This window comes from Penaeus japonicus, unplaced genomic scaffold (assembly GCF_977035675.1).
Source record: "Penaeus japonicus unplaced genomic scaffold, GWHDUDI00000001_assembly GWHDUDI00000026, whole genome shotgun sequence".
NCBI lineage: Eukaryota > Metazoa > Arthropoda > Malacostraca > Decapoda > Penaeidae > Penaeus > Penaeus japonicus.
Window position 1 is genome coordinate 28,577,848 of NW_028234428.1, and position 19,663 is coordinate 28,597,510.

Genomic DNA, 19,663 nt, shown 5'->3' on the forward strand with positions numbered 1-19,663 from the left:
GATAACAATCATAAAGTTAATAACAACAACGAGGATGATTACAATGATAAAACAATAAATAAGAATCAGAACAACAACAATGACAATACTAATAACAATAACAATAATGATAACAGTAGTAACAATAGAACGAACCACAAGTAATGAAAATACCTTGGTATCCCCTGGAATTGTAATCCCAGACGTCGTAGTAGCGTTTCCCTTCTAACTAGGGAACGCGACGTATTCTGTTCAAAGCCACAGGAAGTCACCTTCTCCAGTTCCATATGTTCGCCACGACCTATATAAGCTGTGAATCCGAATGACGGAAATAGATTCATTATTATATCTATATCTGTGTATGTGTTCGTATTTATATTCATCGTCGATATCTGTGTTACTCTGTTTATCTATCTGTCTATCTATCTTTCTATCTATCTTTCTCTCTGTTTATCTGCATCTCTATCTGTCTAGCTATGTAAGTATCCAGATGACCAGATTTTGTATGTAATTACAGCTTACACGATTTTAGAGACGGCCATGCGAAGACGTATGCGATGTAGACATGTATATTTTTTAATGAAAAAATCAATTAAAAGATGATGATAAAAGTAAGATGAATAATATGAATCTAATGATACGGTAATGATAAAAACAATATGATGATAAAATAATAATAGTAGTAATAATAATAAGTAATAGGCCATGATAATAAAAGTAGTAATTATAATGATAACAGAAATAATGATGATTAAGATGATAATGATAACAATGATAATGATAGTTTTAACGATAATAATGACAAGGGAAATAATGAGAATGATATAAGTCACGATGATGAAAATGGTAAAGATGGCGATGATAATGATAACTATAATAGCATCATAATAACTATCAACATTATTATAATGAAAATAGTGATAAAAATGTTAGAAATAACTAAGATAACAGTTATCATCATCAGTATGAAGATGATAATCATGACATAATGAAAAAGATGAGGAAAATGATAACACTCGAAATTAATCATAAATGAAAAAGATGAGGATAATGATAACAATTGCGAAATTAATCATAAATGAAAAAGATGAGGATAATGATACTGATCAAAATTGCGAAATTAGTCATAATAACAATTACAACAACAAGGATAATGATATTGATATTAATAACAGAGTAATGATGATAATGGTAGAGAAAGATTTCAACACTAATGATAACAAAAACTATAATAACGATGATAATCAATACTGATGTTGCAATTACCAGAGATGAGAAGAGGAAGAACAAGCAGTCTGCAGACCGCAAAGTAGTGCAATTGCATCATGCTTTTTTCATTAAAATATGCTTGCAACTTCCTGCTGTTACGCTTTGCTCTTCAGTTTTCCAGCGAATCTGTGGATATAATAGATATTTTATTTTTTGCTACATGGTGCATGTCTGTATAAATATTTCTTTATTGCATATTTATCTGCTTACAGTGCTGGTAATAAATATCTGGTTTGCATATTCCTAAGAATGTCATCTGATTCATTTATGCAACTTATTTATTATTGCTATTGCTGTTCTATGACTTATTCTCTGTAGTATTTTTGTTGGTTTTGTTGTTTGGTTTTATGTGTATGTATGATTTTTTTTTCTGCTGTTGTTGTCATTTCCAAAACGCTAGAACTTTCTTTTTGAAGGTAAATATAATTAAAAGTGTAAGTAATGCATAAACATTCGTGTCTGATAAATAACTAAACACACTTATTTAAATGTAAATCTAAACTTATTGTATCGATGAATTTCCTTGAAAAATACATTAACAGAGAGAGAGAAAGAGAGAGAGAGAGAGAGAGAGAGAGAGAGAGAGAGAGAGAGAGAGAGAGAGAGAGAGAGAGAGAGAGAGAGAGAGAGAGAGAGAGAGAGAGAGAGAGAGAGAGAGAGAGAGAGAGATAGATAGATAGATAGATAGATAGATAGATAGAGAGAGAGAGAGATAGAGAGATACGTGAATTCGGCAATATATCATAAATCTTTCCCTCTCTGCAACACGTGAAACAAACGTTTATAGACGAGAACACAAAATCAAATCTATTATTAACATGATGATATACGGAAAATCTATACCATACTTATTTTGCAGAATAAATACATCGTCTTCTTTAATAATGGTATTGTCATCGATGAGATACAATTCTTAGAGAAAACTGCTTAGGATGAACAGAAAGCGACTATTATGCCACCACTTTTCCATACGTCATATATGTATTGAGCAGCAATGCACACACACAAAAGAGAGAAAATTAGGGAATATATATATATATATATATATATATATATATATATATATATATATATATTCATATATATGTATATATATATATATGTATATATATATATATATATATATATATATATATATATATATATATACATATATATATATATATATATATAAATATATATATATATATATATATATATATATATATATATATATATATATATATGTATGTATATACAGTATATATATATATATATATATATATATATATATATATATATATATATATATATATATATATATATATATATATATATGTATATATGTGTGTGTGTGTGTGTGTGTGTGTGTGTGTGTGTGTGTGTTAGTGTGTGGGTGTGTATATTTATAGATATAGAATGAGAAAAAGAGAGCGAGAGAGTGAGTGAGTAAGAGAAAAAAGAAAAAAGAGAGTGAGAATTATTCATATACCACATAAACTGTCAGAAGCATCGAACTTTGCTTATTTGAATCACGTTTGCTATATAAAGTCTACGGATGCCGAGACCCTTATTTCAAGTTACATGTTATGTTGTTTTTGCAATAAATAATGGATACTATTAGAAATTCACATTTTCACGCGGTCAAAAAATTTCCAATTTCTAAATCTCTACCACTGAGTAACACACACACACACACACACATATATATAGATAGGTAGATAGATATAGACATATATGAATAAAGAATATATATGTATATATTGAAATACTATGCTTGAAATATATCTTACTTTAACTTCAACGTGTAAACGATGGTAAGGTAGATGATGTTCCACCTTCAACGCTGTCTCGGGAACTGACTGGTTACCTGGTTGCTTCACTAGACCTGTGTCTCTCTCTATCTATCTATTATATCTTTCTCTCCCTCCCCTCTCCCCCTTCTCTCCGTCTCCCTCATTCTCTCTCTCTATCTATTATATCTTTCTCCCCCTCCCCTCTCCCCCTTCTCTTCGTCTCCCTCATTCTCTCTCTCTCTCTATTTATTATATCTTTCTCCCCCCCTTCTCTCCGTCTCCCTCATTCTCTCTCTCTATCTATCTATTATATCTTTCTCGCCCCCCCTCCCCCTTCCCTCCGTCTCCCTCATTCTCTCTCTCTATCTTTTTATTATATCTTTCTCCCCCCCTCTCCCCCTTCCCTCCGTCTCCCTCATTCTCTCTCTCTCTCTCTCTCTCTCTCTATTTATTATATCTTCCCCCCCTCTCCCCCTTCTCTTCGTCTCCCTCATTCTCTCTCTCTATCTATCTATTATATCTTTCTCCCCCTCCCCTCTCCCCCTTCTCTTCGTCTCCCTCATTCTCTCTCTCTCTCTATCTATTATATCTTTCTCCCCCTTCCCCTCTCCCCCTTCCCTCCGTCTCCCTCATTCTCTCTCTCTCTGACCTCTTTCTCTCTTCTCTTTCTTTCTCTTTCTTGTTTTTTCTCGCCCTCTCCGTCCCCAGTCTCTCTCTTCCTCCCTTGTGTTTTTCTCCTTTCTTTGTCCTCCTCACTTTTTTTATTTTTCCTTGTGGTCTATTCCTTCAGTTATATATCTTCTATTTTCCGCCCCTCCCATCTCTCTCTCTCTCTCTCTCTCTCTCTCTCTCTCTCTCACATCCAATGTTTTTGTTTCTTTTATACATATTTCTCTATCTCCATCACTCCTTTATCTTGTCTCTGTACCTCCCTCTCTCTTCCTTTGAATTTCTCATTTTCTCCGTCCCTTTGTATCTGTCTCCTCCTTTGCCTGTTTCTATTCTTCCCTCCCTCACACTTTTTTCTTGGCTTTTTTCGCTCCCTCTTGTCATCTCTTTCCTTTTGTTTTCTCTCTCTTCCCTCCGTCGCTTTTTCTCTTTCTCTCTCTTCTTTTCTCCTCTCTTTCCTCTTTTACGTCCTTTTTTGCCGTCTCTCTTTCCCTATATCACTTAAATCTCATCTGTCTTTAGTTTCTCCTCTTTCTTCCCTCTTTTGTCACTATCTATCTCTCGTTCTTTTTCTCCCTTTCTCTTTCCTCTCCCTTTTCTCAGCTTCTGCTTAACATCCCGTTTTCTTTACTCTCTCTCTCTCTCTCTTTCTCTCCCACTTCCCCTTTCTCCCTCTCTTTCTCTTTCCTATTTCTATGTCCCTCCTTCATTTGCTTCCCTCTGCCCCCCCCCCTCTCACTCTCATTCACCCTTTCACTCTCTCCCTCTCCCCCCCCCTCTCTCTCTCTCTCGCTTTCTCTCTCTCTCTTTTATTCCCCTTTTCCTCTCTCCCTACTTCGCATCATTATTTCCTTCCATGGCATTATTATTCATCCACACAATATTTCTATGAAATTGATGTTATTGTTATGACAATTGTGAGAATTAAAAGGAATGCGAATTATTCCTGTCATTAATTGTGAGAAAGCTGTTATTAGAGTCATATGACAGCATATAATGTTCCTATAAATGTATATAAATGTGTATATCACTTGTTTTTTAAATGGCTCTCCCTAAAGTGATTAGTGCATTTCGAAAAATTATATGATTTTTGCAGATGAGTTACTTCCCCAAACATGATAGCTTCTCGGTATTAATGTTCATATAGAAATTAATCATTTATCGGTTCTCCTTCCTTTTCACATATATATTTTTTAGTTAAGAGCATTAATATTGTTAAGAGTATTAATATGCGTCATTTTTTTTAATCTACCACCTAGCTCGAATCATAAAGCTTAGGTGACCTATAGTAAGATGTAAACAAGAAATATTTGATTAGACTCAAATTAGACTAATGAAATATAAAAACCGAGCGCAATTGGAATAAATATTCTTATTTTGAACAGTAATTCGTTGAATAGCAATTATTATTATCATCTATTCCGTTGTGATTACTATCATTTATATTGACATTATTAATGTTATGGTGGTTACTATTATCACCATTGTTAAAATTGTTAGTGTTGAGGTCATCATCCTCATTAATAACAGTATAATTATCATTATCGTTACTACTATTATTAGCATCAATGTAATAGTGATAATGATAATGATGGCAACATTTATAATAATAATGATGATGATAATGAAAATAACGGCAATCGTTATGATATAGATAAAATAAATAGTATTGATATAATAACGAAAGAAATGACAGTGTTGATGATAATGATGATAATAATGATAGTGATGATGACAATAATATTAATAATGCTAATGGCAACAATAATAGTAATGATGATAATGATGATAATAATAATCATGACAATAATAATGATGATAATAATAATAACGGTAATAATAATAATGATAATGATAACAATAACAGTAATGATAATAGTTATAATGATAATGACAATGATAAAAAATATAATTAATAGTAATAATAATGATAGAGATAGTAATAATGTTAATAACAAAAAATAATCATAATTGTAACAATGATGATAATGGCAATAAGGATAGTAATAACAATAATAATGATGATGATGATAATGATGATAATAGCAATTATAATGATAATGATATAATAACAATAGTAATAATGATAGTAATAAGAAAATAATAACAGCAATAATGATGATAAAATGATAGTCATGATAATAGAAATTAAAATAACAACAATAATGACCATGTTAAAGCTAGCAGTAATAATCATAATGGTAGTGATAATGATAATGGCAGTTGCAAAAATAAAAAAATAGAAATGCTGATAATAGAACTGCAATAATAATGATAATAGCAATAATGACGTCATATATTATTGTTTTCATTATTAATATAATTATTTTTGTTGTCATGATAGTGTTATTATTATTATTATCATTACTTTTGATATTATCGTTATCATTATTTGTATTGCCATCATTGTTATTATGATAATTGTTATTGATGTTATCATTATTATTATTATTGCCATCATTGTTATTATTATTACCATTATCATTACCATTATTATCATTGTCATTGTTATAATTATTTTCACAATTATTACTATCATTGGTATCATCATTATTATCATCATCATTGTTAGTATTATCAATAATACCATTAATATTATTACTATTATCAATACTATCATTAATATTATTACTATTATCAATACTATCATTAATATTATTACTATGATTATTATCATGATTATTATTGTTGTCATTATTATAATATTTGTAATCATTATAAACATTATTACTATGGTTATTATTATCATTGTCATCATTATTATTACCACTGCCATTATTGTTATCATCATTATTATTGTTGTTGTTATTATTATCATTATCATCATAATTTTTATCATCATCATTAACATTGTTATCATTACTGTTACCATTACTATTATAATCATCATTATTGTTGTTTTTATATTATTTAATCATCATTATTATTAGCACTACCATTATACCATAATTGTTATTATCATAATAATAATTGGAGTAAGGCATGCAGACAGCTTTATCTCTCATTAAAACATACACTACTATGAGCATGTCAGTGTTCAATATGTCTTTTTTTTTTATAAAGTCGTGATAATGAGAATTCTAAAAACGATAAGGGATGAACCAAAGTGGGCCACGAGCCTAACCCGGGAGTATATGCAAAATATTAAGGCGCTGATTTGTACATATTCAAAATCTAAGCAAAACTAGTTAGAGAGAACGTTCCTTCCATTATGTCTAATGTATATTTTTGATAAATCATAGTTCCGATGAAAATAATTATGCGTCAGTATCTTGTACCTCTTGTATATACACGTTGTACTCCTGTATCATTTCTTTTTTAATCACAAATCATTTTTACTTATAAATGCTAGTTTACAACAAAAGAATAAATAAAATCAATATTTTATAAACAGAATATGAAGAAATATATATAATAAGTAGAGACATTATCTCAAATTCATGAAATATCTATTACACAACCCGGTTTTACAGAAGAAAATCTCCGCAGTCGAAAAAGGTAAACAAATAGTACTCGAATGGTCATTCTGATAAGACACATTCTCTGATCTGAAAAGTGTGAAAAGTACTAAAGGCAAGTAAATATTCTTGTGTCTATAGCTTATAATTGTCTCGTAGTGAGCATTAGAGTAAACATTAAAGCTTGTCACTGTGTTATTCAGGCCCAGATTTGTGTGTTGCTAAGGCTCTCTTTAGTAAGGAAAGTACGGCACTTTCCGTCAAGATCTACACTAAAAAAACATCATTGTTTTTTAGTGTCCAGTATACATTTGTTAACAAGTGTGTCCTTATTCAAAATTCGGAAAATTTACTACTTTCAGATTAGAGTCTCCATTCTAAATACCAGGATGTTAGTTTCTCAGGATTTCTCTAATCCCTTTCCATTCTTATATAGTAGAATTACATTCCTATGCCTGACAGTCTGTACCCCAATAGAAGGGGCATGAAGTAGATTAGGGAAATCATGCAATAAAAATCTATTAATTCCAAGTATATTACCCTGATGAAAACTACAAATTACCTATAAATGCCGCCAGCAACCAAACCTAGCCCTGAAATTTATAGAGAATATATATATATTTGTCAACTTATTTAAAATAGGATATAGAAGGTAAATATTTGAATAAAGAATGTTACTGTTGTTGTGGCATGTGCTGTTTTCAGGGCATTTATATCCTACCAAATCCTGAACCAATAATGTAACCGAACATTAATAGTTTTGTGGTTAGCCCTTGCCAGGGAGGATGAGGAATTGCCTCCCCCCTAAGAGCCCCCCTTTTCAAAGTACTTTGTGTTACTTAACCCCTTCAACACGAGGACGCGTATACTGAGTCCTCGCAGCGCTCGCGTCAAACCTGAGGAAGTGCATACTGCGTCATGGCTGAGTTCTGGTGGAATTGAGTTTTCTTTCTTCTGGATACTGTATGAGATTTTTCAGAATAGAGGTCGGATATGATATGATATATTACTTGACTTTCATTATTATTACATAAGAGTGGGATTCGCTTATACCAGAGGAGGCATTGATGGGCCCTGCTAGCAATCGTTTTATTATTCATTTATGGAACATTATGTAAAAATATAAAACATATTATGATAAGTTTACCATACTATTTCAATCGTTCTCTTTGGTCATCTGAGTGAGGCCTCTCACCAAGGTCATTCTTTCCATCTTCCTCCCAACCCATGTAAATAACTTGTCACATGCATATGGGGGAAGAGGTTAACTATGCATATTTTGATATATAACAGTGATGTTTATGTTGAAGTTTTGGCTTTAAACTTGTAGAGGTTTTGGCTTAAAACTTGTCATATTTAGTAGCGACGTTTAAAATTTGGCGCGCGCCGGCAGCTCGGATATGGCGTGAGGGGTGTTTTCTACTGCCCATAGTGAAGGGGTTAACTTGTTTTTTTTTTTAGTCTTTATTTAAAAAAATATACATATGTGAGGATTTTATATGGAGTAGTAAAGTCTTAGCTATGATTAGCAAAAAAATTAGGTATAAGCAAAATTATAGGAGATCATAGGTGTATTACAAAAATATGACATGGAGTGTCATTGTTTTCCAGGGTGGGGGTGGAGGGGCAGCAGGCCTCTAACAGGGGGGGTCGCATAAAGCCCGCCGTTTCCTTAATCTACTTCATGCTATCAAGCTCTGCTATTGGTGCTCAGATTGTGTGGATGAGGGCAGAAATGAGGGGGAATCATGGTTAAATTTTGCTATGTATGAACAAAAGAGAGTGAGAGGAATTCATTGAAATCCATATTATGGTATTTAGGCATGAACCGCAATTCTGAAAATTTACCTAAGAATATATTTTTATCTTCAGGTATTGTGTTTTATATTTGCAATTGATATTTGTATATAAATTATCCAGGTGTGTAATGGCCCACTTTAAAAGTCTTGAGTTTGGATTTGCCATTCTTTTCATGCTGGGACATCATAGCAGCATCTTTTATAGATACAACCACAGTTGCAAAATTATCCTCATTATACATGAACTTGTTGATGCAGTAAGAAAATGAAAGATAAAAATTAGGTAAATGCTTTTAAGACACTCATAATAGCTTTCAAAACAAGACTTTTTTCACAAAGGAAAGTATCTTGCTTTTCAGATGCCTTTCCAGCAGGCAGGAGCAGCTGAGGTACTCAGAGCAGCCCAGAAAGATGAAAGCTTTCTCAACCACCTGAAAAGCTGCCTGTCTGACATTGTTCAAAGATCATTTGGTGAGACATTAAATGTTTCTGTGACTAATTATGTATTTTTCCTTTTTTCTAAAGCCTAAGAAAAAAAATCTCTTCATGTGCACACAAGTTTACACAAATCATATACAGCCAATGTCATGATTTTATGTATAAGAATGTTCAAGAATTTCAGTCATCTCTCTCCTTTTTTTTCAACCATCTGTATATAACACTTCATTTTTCCATATATAATAAAAACAAAACTTCATAACTCTCTTGATGCAGGAACAAGAGTGTGGCTTGACATACACAAATATGTTGAAGTCCTGTGCGAGTTAACGTATTACAGCTTGACTACCATGTGCTTACGGCAGACTCTAGGTGAAGAGTACACAGGTGTCTTGCAAGTAGGCAGAAATAGGGAAAGACTTCCCAAGGCTCCGGTAAGTAGCTTTCATTCATGGGTCTGTACCTGTAGTTACTCTTCTAATGTGATGGAAATGAAGTTAGATATTTTTACAATGATTTTATATAAGTTGCAGGAAATATTTTGGATTAGAATTTATTACTATATGGTAGTGGCTGAGTTTTGGGTACATAAATTGATCTTGTGAAAGTGCAGTTGATTTTATTAGAGATTTCTTGATATGTTCGATTAAGGCTTTGTAAATGTTCACAACCTTTCTATGTTCTTGTTTCATTGCTGAGGTCTGTCTTGTAAATCCTTTAGACAGTAAAGTATCAATAGTAAAAAAAGCCATTATTTTATGCATCTCTAACAAGGCCTTATTTTATCTACTACAGGAAAGAATCATCATGGTAGCCCTGCAGTGTTTTGGCCCAGAGGTTATCCGAAGGCTGGTGGGGAAGCTGGAGGACTCATTAAGAGCCGGTAACCTATCAACATACCTGAGGCCAGAGCTGAAGAACTTCCTTCTGCAGCAGATGCCAGCCATTAGGTATTCAATGACCCTGCTGCACCGCATCCATCTAGCCATTTTCTACTTCAGCGGGGCCTTTTATCACATTTCCAAACGGATGACAGGAGTGAAATATGTGAGTTCATTTGTGTGTTTAATGGAACTAGTATGCATATTATCTAATACAGATGCAACCCATAAAATCTAAAACTTACAGGACCTGATCAGTACTAGTCTGTCCTTCCATTTTGTATCTTTTTTTTTTTTTTTTGTCTTTCTTTCTTTCTTCTTCCAATCATATCTCCTAATTTACCTTCAACCCCCCAGGTGTTAGTGCGTGAGTGGTTAGGTGATAGCAGTGCCCGCAAGTCTTTCCAAATCCTGAGTATGGTGCTTCTCACACACATCTTCCTCACAACTGCAAACTCGGCATACACCTTCCTCTTCACCAAGACTGCACCGGAGAGTAAGCAGTCGTCAGCAAGTAAGTTTAGATGACGAGTTTCTTTGGTCTTTTATTCTTTCATTCATAATTGTGTTTATTTCTGTTTTGTAACTGTTGTAGAATTGTTAGATGTGTGATTCCTTTTTTTCACTTTCTCATTCATTTTGTTCAGCTTTTAACTTAACCTATGTCTTTCTATCTCTCTGCATATATCTTCTTTTCTGATTGAGAGATAATCATATAACATTACATAACATAACAAACAGATCTTTCGAAGTGTCTTTTACATGTGTCAACAGATTGTTACGTGGAGAGTAAAGACCAGTGCTCCCTCTGCCTGGACAAGCGACAACATTCCTCAATCACCCCCTGCGGCCACCTGTTCTGTTGGCAGTGCATCCAGGAATGCTTGCAAACTAACCAACAGTGTCCTCTTTGCAGGCATCCTGCAAAACCCTCACAAATTGTTGCTTTGCTCAATTACGATTAAATACACAAATGGATGAAGATATTATTGTTGTTAATTCTATATAATTTTTTTTATCTTTTTTTGAAGATTGGATAAAAAAAATATCTACTACAGGTATCTGCTTTATCATTATTCAAGCCTGTAATATGGTATCATTTTATATATTATTTACAAATTATTGCACAAATTATATAAAAAATATATTGTATCTTTCACCCATTTTCAGGTTATGTATTTATGAAAATTTAATTCCCATACAGTATAAATGTCAAGCATTCTTTATTCTAAATATATATTGGCAAGTATACTTCACTTCTATAAAGTTGTGTCATTTTTATATCATTTGGCCACATATACAGGTCTGGTAAATATACTTTTTAATAATTTATCAGCATATCTCAGGTAATGTTAGCCTCTTACTATCTTTTATGCTGATATGAACAAATTTTCTTTTAAGGATGTGTAAAAGCTTTTATTATATGTTAAACTATTAAAAATATATTATAGCATAAGTCTTTCAATTTTAGTCCCATAATTTGGCACACACACATCATTTATGCAAATCTTTAATTTGTCAACTCAGCTAAGTGAAATATATATAGACTAGGTAACTGAGTCACATATTGTTTTGTTTTTTACAGAACTCATTCTTGCATTCAACCCATTCACGCCAGGCTGATTATTTGCCTGATTCTGCTCTCTCTGTGAAGATAATAAGCACATACAGCCCCCACATACATACATAACTATGCAAAACATGTATTAAGAGGGAGAGATCATGACAGTAGGACATCATCTCACAGGAGCAAAATATTCCCCTTATGTGAAAGCACGTCCTCCAGCACGAATGGGTTAACAGAGGAATGTAAGGATATTTTTTAATGTGCATTCCCCAGTCAGTTTGCCACATATAGTTAAGAGGGAAAAAATCTCAAGTAGATGTGGACATCCTTCCAATACTTCATTCTTTCTTTTAAATATAATTATTTAATTTTATTCTAAATGCATTTTGGTGGTACCTTACACAAATGTGTATAAATTTTTCCTGGTCAATTATTTTTACCGTTGGTGAAAGAGCACCTGCACAAGAATTAAACAAGGCTGTAGAAATAAAAGTCACTGAAAATTCTACACTTTAATGAACAATCACAAAATCTTGAACACTCTCGCTGTGCCATCATCAGAGGAAGTAACCAATGCTGAGCCATTTCTGGAAATATAAAAAGGTATTTTAAAATTGAGACTACTTTCCTTAGTCTATTGCAGACAGGGCTGCAATTGGTCTAAATATCAGGGTATTTCAAGTGCATAAGCCTAATGTCTTGGGCATTGCCCACTCTGGCTGCGGCCAACTGCTATGTGCCTGATCACTCGGCGCCAGCCATATGGAAAGCCATGACAAAATATCTCATCCCCAGCGGCAGGTACTGCCACCACTAGATGTGATATCTTGTTACCCTGCGTTAACTGGTTAACCCTCTCTGGACGGGTGGTACAGTACTGTACCGCTCATTCAAAAGCCCAGTGGCCGGGCGGCACAGTATTGTGCCAGCCATTTAATTGATTTAGGCCTAATAATTTGAACGCCCCGGCATTGTGACATTCAAGGCTAGAATGCCCCCGTCGTGAATGAGTTAATGTGGATAGATCAAACAAATGTTTTATCTATGTTGAAATAATATATACAACCTATAATTTTCAGTAACTGGTGTTAATATATATATAAATATACATATATATATATCGTAAATAGCATATAGACCTCTAAAAGAAGAAAAATAATATACAAAGAAAATGCATGTAACTGGGTTGAATGTAAACAATAAGATAAATAAAAAGAAATAAAATTTAAAAAGAAATGCCCTTGAAAACTTACTTGGAAACGTCAATGGCCAATATGCCTTTGTGGTGGCCTGTGTATTTGGCAAGTTGTTCTCCCGACCGGACGTCATAGGAACGCACTGCTCCATCTAGTCCAGCTGAGAACACTATGGGTTCACTTGGGTGCCACAACAGGTGTGACGATCCAGCGCCCTGTGCTATGACATGCCGACTGACCTGAAATGGTTGTGTAATTGTAGTTAAAAATGTTCTTTTTTGTCCCACTCACCCCTCCACTTATTAAATTCAACAACCAAAAATGCTTTCCTCCTTATCTCTTCTAAAAAAAATACCATCAACCCAGAAAGCTTCATGTTCAACCCATTCCTGCTGGATGATGTGTTCTCATCTCATCCAAATATTTCCCTCATGACGGATGACATCCTCTCACATTTTGGGCTTTCTTTGCATAAACATGTTTTGCATAATTATGTTTGTATATACACATTGTAGTTCCTCTTATCACCCCACAGAATTGGGCAGGTGAAGAGCCCTTTGAGAGTCTCAGTGTGGCACTGTGCCCAGAGAGATCTCTTGGCAGGAAGATGTGTGCATTTGTTATCTTGCCCTGTCATTAACCCATTCACGCCGGGGTGGAATTTCGCCTACTCCCGATCATGCCGGGAAGATTTCAAGCGCGCAACCGTTCGTCCCGGGGTGTTTTCCCGCTGCGCGCGGTCGCGCTGACACTCGCAGAGCGTTTTTCACCCACCCGATCCTTATGGTTTGCGTGATTGCGTCTAAAGTGTAGTCATGTATAGAAAGTAGTGCTATGTTCAGAGGAAGTATATCAGTCGAAAAAGATGTTATAGCACTGTTTTTTTAGTGTTATTCTATTGAACTTTTTCCATATTCTTTACTCCTATGTTGTAATACCAATGGGAAACGGAAGCATTCTTCTAGTGAGGTAACAAACATATTTTTTTTTTTCATTTTTTTTTTCTTCCTAAAAGAAAAGAAAGAGAATATGAACAACCATACATGTGCATACAAGTGAATGCAAGTAACAGCAATGTTTTTTCAAGTGTCATTTTCTTTTAGTGGGGCAACAAAAAGATGTTATATAATTTTATTTTATTATTTTTTTTTTATTCCTCGGCCAATTACAATTGATTTTACAATAGTCTTTCGACTCAGATCATCATATTCAACAAATCAGAAACAGAAATCACCATGCCGTAATCAAGATTACGTATGTACCTGTGGCGTCATTCATATTACGTTATATCCCATTTTCTACTATTTAGAAGGATAAACTAAAGTAGCTAAGACAAATCAAGTATGAAAATCGAATTGTACTAAGAATAATCTATCATTCTAATGCGGACGTTTCAGCACGTCGCTACTGGCCTCCCGGCGCGCGGGCCGAAAATGTTGCCCGTGCCAGGACGTCACCCGGGTCCGGGGCTTTTTTTCGACCACGTGTCAGCACGTCAACCGGCGCGAATGGGTTAATGGGTTAACCAATCACTGATGGGGTGCCTAACAACCTAACTAGTTGACAAGGCAGGCGGTCTAAGACACTAGCGGCACCGGCCAAAAATTAGAGGGATGGGGAAAGGGTTTTCTCTGCCTTCCGGGTAGTGCAGACCAGCCAAAACAATATTTTTCCAAAAAATCCATCATAAAATGTGGGTTTAGGCTGACTTTAGAACCCTGTAACTCTGGAGCTAGTGCCGTTACAGCCATAATACTTCATGACTGTGTGCGTGCTTCAACTGTGAGCAGATCCCGATGTCGTGTCATGTATGCATTGACTCCCGTCTTTAAGGCCTAATCGATCCCAACATGTATGCCATGACACCCATACGCAATGGGGAACCATAATCCTCTAATAATTGAACCTAATACATAACCATATCACTTACTTGCGTTGACACATCCCATATGGTGACAAAGCCAGACAAGGTGGCTGTGACTGCAATGTTGGGAATGGTAGGGCAGAATGCGACAGCCTCAACTGTGTGGTCCACTTCTATGCTATCATCTGAAGGTGCAGGAGTCACATTGCAGTTCAGAGTTCCAACCACCTGGAATAGGTGGCCCAGATTTATATAAACTAAATAGATTAGCTACAATATTAGTAAACATATTAAAAGTTATACATTACTAGAATGTATTAGAATCATATATCAGTAATATCTACTGGTATAAATGTACAAAAAACCTGATACTCAAAAAAATATCCATATCACAGAAATATCGCTATCATATTCATATGTCAAAATATCTGCATCAATCATTTACACTAATAAAATACACCTTTTCAACCAAACCTTTCCACTGATGGTATTGTAGAGTATTGCTGTCCCATCCAGTGAGCCAGAAATGGTCATTGTGTTGTCCTTGTGGGCTGCAATGCTGGCCACGGGGCCGGAGTGTGCAAAGCCGTTTGTTAGGGTGCTAATTTGCTGACCTGTCTTGAGGTCGAACACACGCACAGACCCATCCTCATAGCCTGACACTGCCCGCTTACCTTGGGGTTGAATGACATTTCAGTAGATCATCATTATTATTAGTATTATCATTATTATTATTATCATTTTTTTTTTCTTTTAACCTTTCCATCAACAGAGTTGTTGCTAGGTCCACAGGATTCTCTCTATAAAAAGCCCATACAGTTGGGTAAGCAAGGCATTCACTTTCATAAATCTAGGGAGTGTGGTGTTACCTGTCATCCATCTACACTGTGAATTCCTCAAGGATGTGCATTACCATGTGGAGGACCTGGCACTTGGGTAGGTCTCTGTGTGTGGTATGTCTAGTCAGTGTTTGGAAGTGTATATTGTCTGCATCTATGTGAAACAAATATTGTTTGTTGACATGCTTGTGTGTTTTGTAGGTGGGAGTTCTGTGTTAAACATGTTTTGTGTAGTATCTTTGTGGTGTCTGTACTAAGTGTCATGGCACTGGTGGAAGTTTAGACATGGATGGACTGAGTTGTGTATTTTGTTGGTTATGAAATGAGTTACTGTGATATCACGATGTGGAGAGGACTTTCAGTTCAACATTTAAGGTGTCTCATGGTGCTATTGATATAGCTTACCAACCTATAATTAACATAGTAGGACTTGTTGCTTTTGCATAGCATACTGCTTAAAAGGCTATAACTTAAAAGAATAATAGAAAGAGGGGAAGGGAATGGGATGTATGGCAAAAAATATAAATAGAAGAAAAGGGAAAAAGAAAGAGATCATCCATAAATAAGTCTTACCATCATACAGGAGAGCTCCACACTGTGAAGCAGATCCGTAGCTGGGGAAGGTGCGGGCGTTTCCCTTGGGCACGAGCCACATCCACAGTTCACCTTCTGTGGTCCCTGCCAACAACACATTGGATGCGTGATGCCATGTCAACCACTGGAAAGGAGTGTTTGGGGGGTAAAAGGAAATAATGAGCATATGAAAATAAAGAAATTATAAAAAACATAACATGCATATCATGGTTTTCCATTTTAATGTTTTGCCAGGAAGAATAAGAGAAAATTACACTGAAAACCAATAATTATCTTTGCTTTGGACTTACGCTAAGGTCTCCTGTTTCGAAATCCCATGTTTTTGTTGCACCTTCCACCTTCCAAACTTGGATGTAGCCGCTCATGTCTCCCGTGGCTAAAAGCGATCCGTCATGATTAAATTTGACACAGACAACACTATCCTGAAAAAGAAAAAATCAAATAATAAAGAACTAATTAATTAATTAATTAAATAAAATAAAGATAAATTGAACATAAAAATATAAATACAAAAAAATACAAAAAGAAGTTAATCCAGAATGAATTTCAATAGTACCATGAACTTCTTGGTGGGAAATCTACAAAAAACACTTAAAACTTCAAAAGGAAACAGAGAGACCCTTGTTTTTAGAATGCATATTATGTGAGTATGTACATGCACTGTTATTGCAAATTTATCCTGTAAGAAATATTTCCATTTTCCGAAATACAATGATGTTAAAAAAAGTTCACTACCTGATTCTAGATCAATGGAAATCAATAAAGATCATAATGATAACAATCATGGCAATAATAAAAACAGGATATTTTAATAACTTATCTATGAAAAATAAAAAGAGAAAAAAGCAGAATTTACCCATATCTAACAACAACCAAATATTGCTAACTTCCCACACTTACAATTCTGTCTCTGACCAAACAAACAACATGGCCCCACCTTGTGTCCTGAGCAGGTGAAGAGAACATTGCCGCTTGTGATGTCCCACACGTATGCTTGGTCGTCCTCTCCTCCTGTGGCTACAAGATCTCCACGAGGGGAGATGGAGCAAGTAAACACTGAACCTGAAATAGCAACCAATAAAGAAGGTATAGACAAGGTGGATAACTCCAGTGCATTTATACATCCCATGCTGCTGATATCTTGTGTATCATTTATTTTACATTCAATACAGAAGAAAAAAATTATGGTAATACAAATAATACAGATATTTACCCAAGTAAGTATTTGCAATATCACGTAAACATACACACACCCTTGTATACACCCATAAAGAAAAAGCGTTTGCAACAATAATAGAAAAAAGGAGGGGAAAGCATCTCCCTTAACCTTTTCACGGCCAACCTTGGTGCTTGTTGAAGGTCAGCGTTGCCATGTCAACAACATCTTCCTCCATCTCTTCCTCCTCCACTCTCTCCAATCCTCCTTCTGCTCCTTCTTCCTCGCTTTCGTCCTGGTCTGAGGACTCATCATTCAGCTCAATCACCTGTTAGTTTGGGGCGAGGTGGCTGTGTGAATAGGGTTGCAGACTGAAGAGCAATGCTGTGTACTCAATGTCAGACCATAATAATACTCAGTTTCATATATGTTTTGGAATACAGATGGATGGACTTGTCAGTTTCATGTGACAGAGAATATTTTCAAGGTAAGGCCAATTTTTTCCCCTCCTTCCCCAAGGACGATGATGATGATGATAAAAAAATAAAATAAAAATAATAATACATACATACATACATATATATATATAATATACACACACACACACACACACATATACATATATGGAGCTGTATACTTTCATCTTTGATCCAAGAATTGTCATATTTTGAAACAATTTTTAAAAAGTTGCAAAAATGCAAATACATCTATAACATTCAATATGATCACATAAAACAATGAAATCACTATGAAATAAAATTTGACATCTCTGTCAAAATATCCATTACTATGGGAAAATACCACTTCTTAAAAAATATCTCTTACCTCTTCTATATCACCAATGTCAATCCCTTCTTCAAGATCCTGCAGGGATTGGTTGGGAGAACTGGGTGGTGTGTTGTTCTTCATGATGCTTACAATCTCTGGTAAAATAAAGAAAGAAAAGAAGCAAACATGTAAATTATACCATCAACATCTGTTAAGGAAGTAGGCTTTTTTAAAGTCATTGGAAAGATTTGATTACGCGAAACACTAGCAGAAAATTATCTTCGTTGTAAATGAAAAATAATCTTGTATTCCTCTTTTCACTAAATCTATCTCCTATAATTATCACTGCAAACTGAGCAAGGCCATGAACCAAAGACGAAAAACAGATTATTAAAAGAGCTGAGAAAAATGCTAATGAAAGCCTCAGCAAAACAAGGAAACAAGAAAATTAATCTAGGACCCCACCCCCCAAAAAAATAGAGCTGGCAATCAGGGAAAAGCTAATATTACACCAAAGCCCTCTTAACCTGATAACGAAAGGGTGGTGGTTTTGGCCCCACCTGGAAACAACGGCAGAGTATTTGGAAATGCACAGGCCTAGAGACATTGTTGCATCATCAAATGGTCTCTTTGCCTAAAGTGCTCGAGCAAAAGCAATAGTCAGAAGCACAGCAGCTCTTGCTTTACGAAGATTAAAAGAATTGGTACTAAATCTGGACAGTATAAAGCAAAAGCGATCCATCAATATACTATAAATATATACATCTAAAAAGAAAAACACACAACAGAAACAACCACCAAATAACGCAAGGCAAGAAACAGAGAAAAAAAATCTTTCATATCGATATATATCTTAAAATCAATCCAATTTATCATAACAACTGACCACTACTGATCAAGCAGACAACTAACATTAATCCATAACCTTTATTGAATCATATTAAAGCCTTATAAAGGACTGTCAGCACAATTCAAGTTAAAGTTACCTGGACACTTGACTGTCTCAGCGAAGTTGCGAACACATGTACTTGTGGTACGAATGAAACATGTTATCATTCATATTTTTAAACCCGGGTTGCATTGTAGTGTTCTTTTTCTTTATTTTTGCAAAATAAACTTATTTTTTTCTTCAATTATTAAGATGAAAAGTGCGCAGTGTATGATATACTAAATGAAGCGTATCTATGATAAATCATCAAAGAATGTATATAATTTATTAAAATATATATCCAATGCATAACCTGGATCTGAAATTGGTAGGCACAAAAATATTAGCCGCATTGATAGCAATTGGAAATTGATGATATGGTAAATAATTTAGTAATATGAATGAAAAATAAGGATGGGCGTGGCTATTGTATAAATCATTATGAACTCATTCTTGTTGTTATTGCTGCACCATTATATAAAG

General features: G+C 34.6%; 3 protein-coding genes across 3 annotated transcripts in view; 1 reads left to right on the forward strand and 2 right to left on the reverse strand.

The window, feature by feature from the left end:
• The window catches only part of LOC122249308 (ionotropic receptor 40a-like), a 14,962-nt gene extending 14,696 nt beyond the window's left edge, over positions 1-266 (reverse strand). Inside the window, exon 1 of the mRNA XM_086552401.1 lies at positions 154-266. Coding sequence (XP_086408527.1) covers positions 154-266 — 113 coding nt within the window. The remainder of the gene's footprint in view (positions 1-153) is intronic.
• A 6,948-nt stretch (positions 267-7,214) lies between these two features.
• Positions 7,215-11,718, forward strand: LOC122249309 (peroxisome biogenesis factor 10). Its single transcript, XM_043010065.2, has 6 exons — positions 7,215-7,256; positions 9,309-9,420; positions 9,664-9,821; positions 10,183-10,434; positions 10,626-10,782; positions 11,043-11,718. Exons 2-6 carry the CDS (start codon positions 9,309-9,311, stop codon positions 11,231-11,233), a joined length of 870 nt encoding a protein of 289 aa, XP_042865999.2. The 5' UTR covers positions 7,215-7,256; the 3' UTR covers positions 11,234-11,718.
• A 616-nt stretch (positions 11,719-12,334) lies between these two features.
• LOC122249307 (angio-associated migratory cell protein) lies at positions 12,335-19,337 on the reverse strand. Its single transcript, XM_043010062.2, has 10 exons — positions 19,239-19,337; positions 18,310-18,407; positions 17,671-17,812; positions 17,266-17,390; positions 16,619-16,750; positions 16,308-16,452; positions 15,370-15,569; positions 14,962-15,123; positions 13,089-13,270; positions 12,335-12,422 (listed from the first exon to the last, which is right to left on the reverse strand). The coding sequence occupies exons 1-10, from the start codon at positions 19,306-19,308 to the stop codon at positions 12,359-12,361; spliced, it is 1,320 nt and encodes a 439-aa protein (XP_042865996.2). The 5' UTR covers positions 19,309-19,337; the 3' UTR covers positions 12,335-12,358.
• Positions 19,338-19,663: the final 326 nt, after the last annotated feature.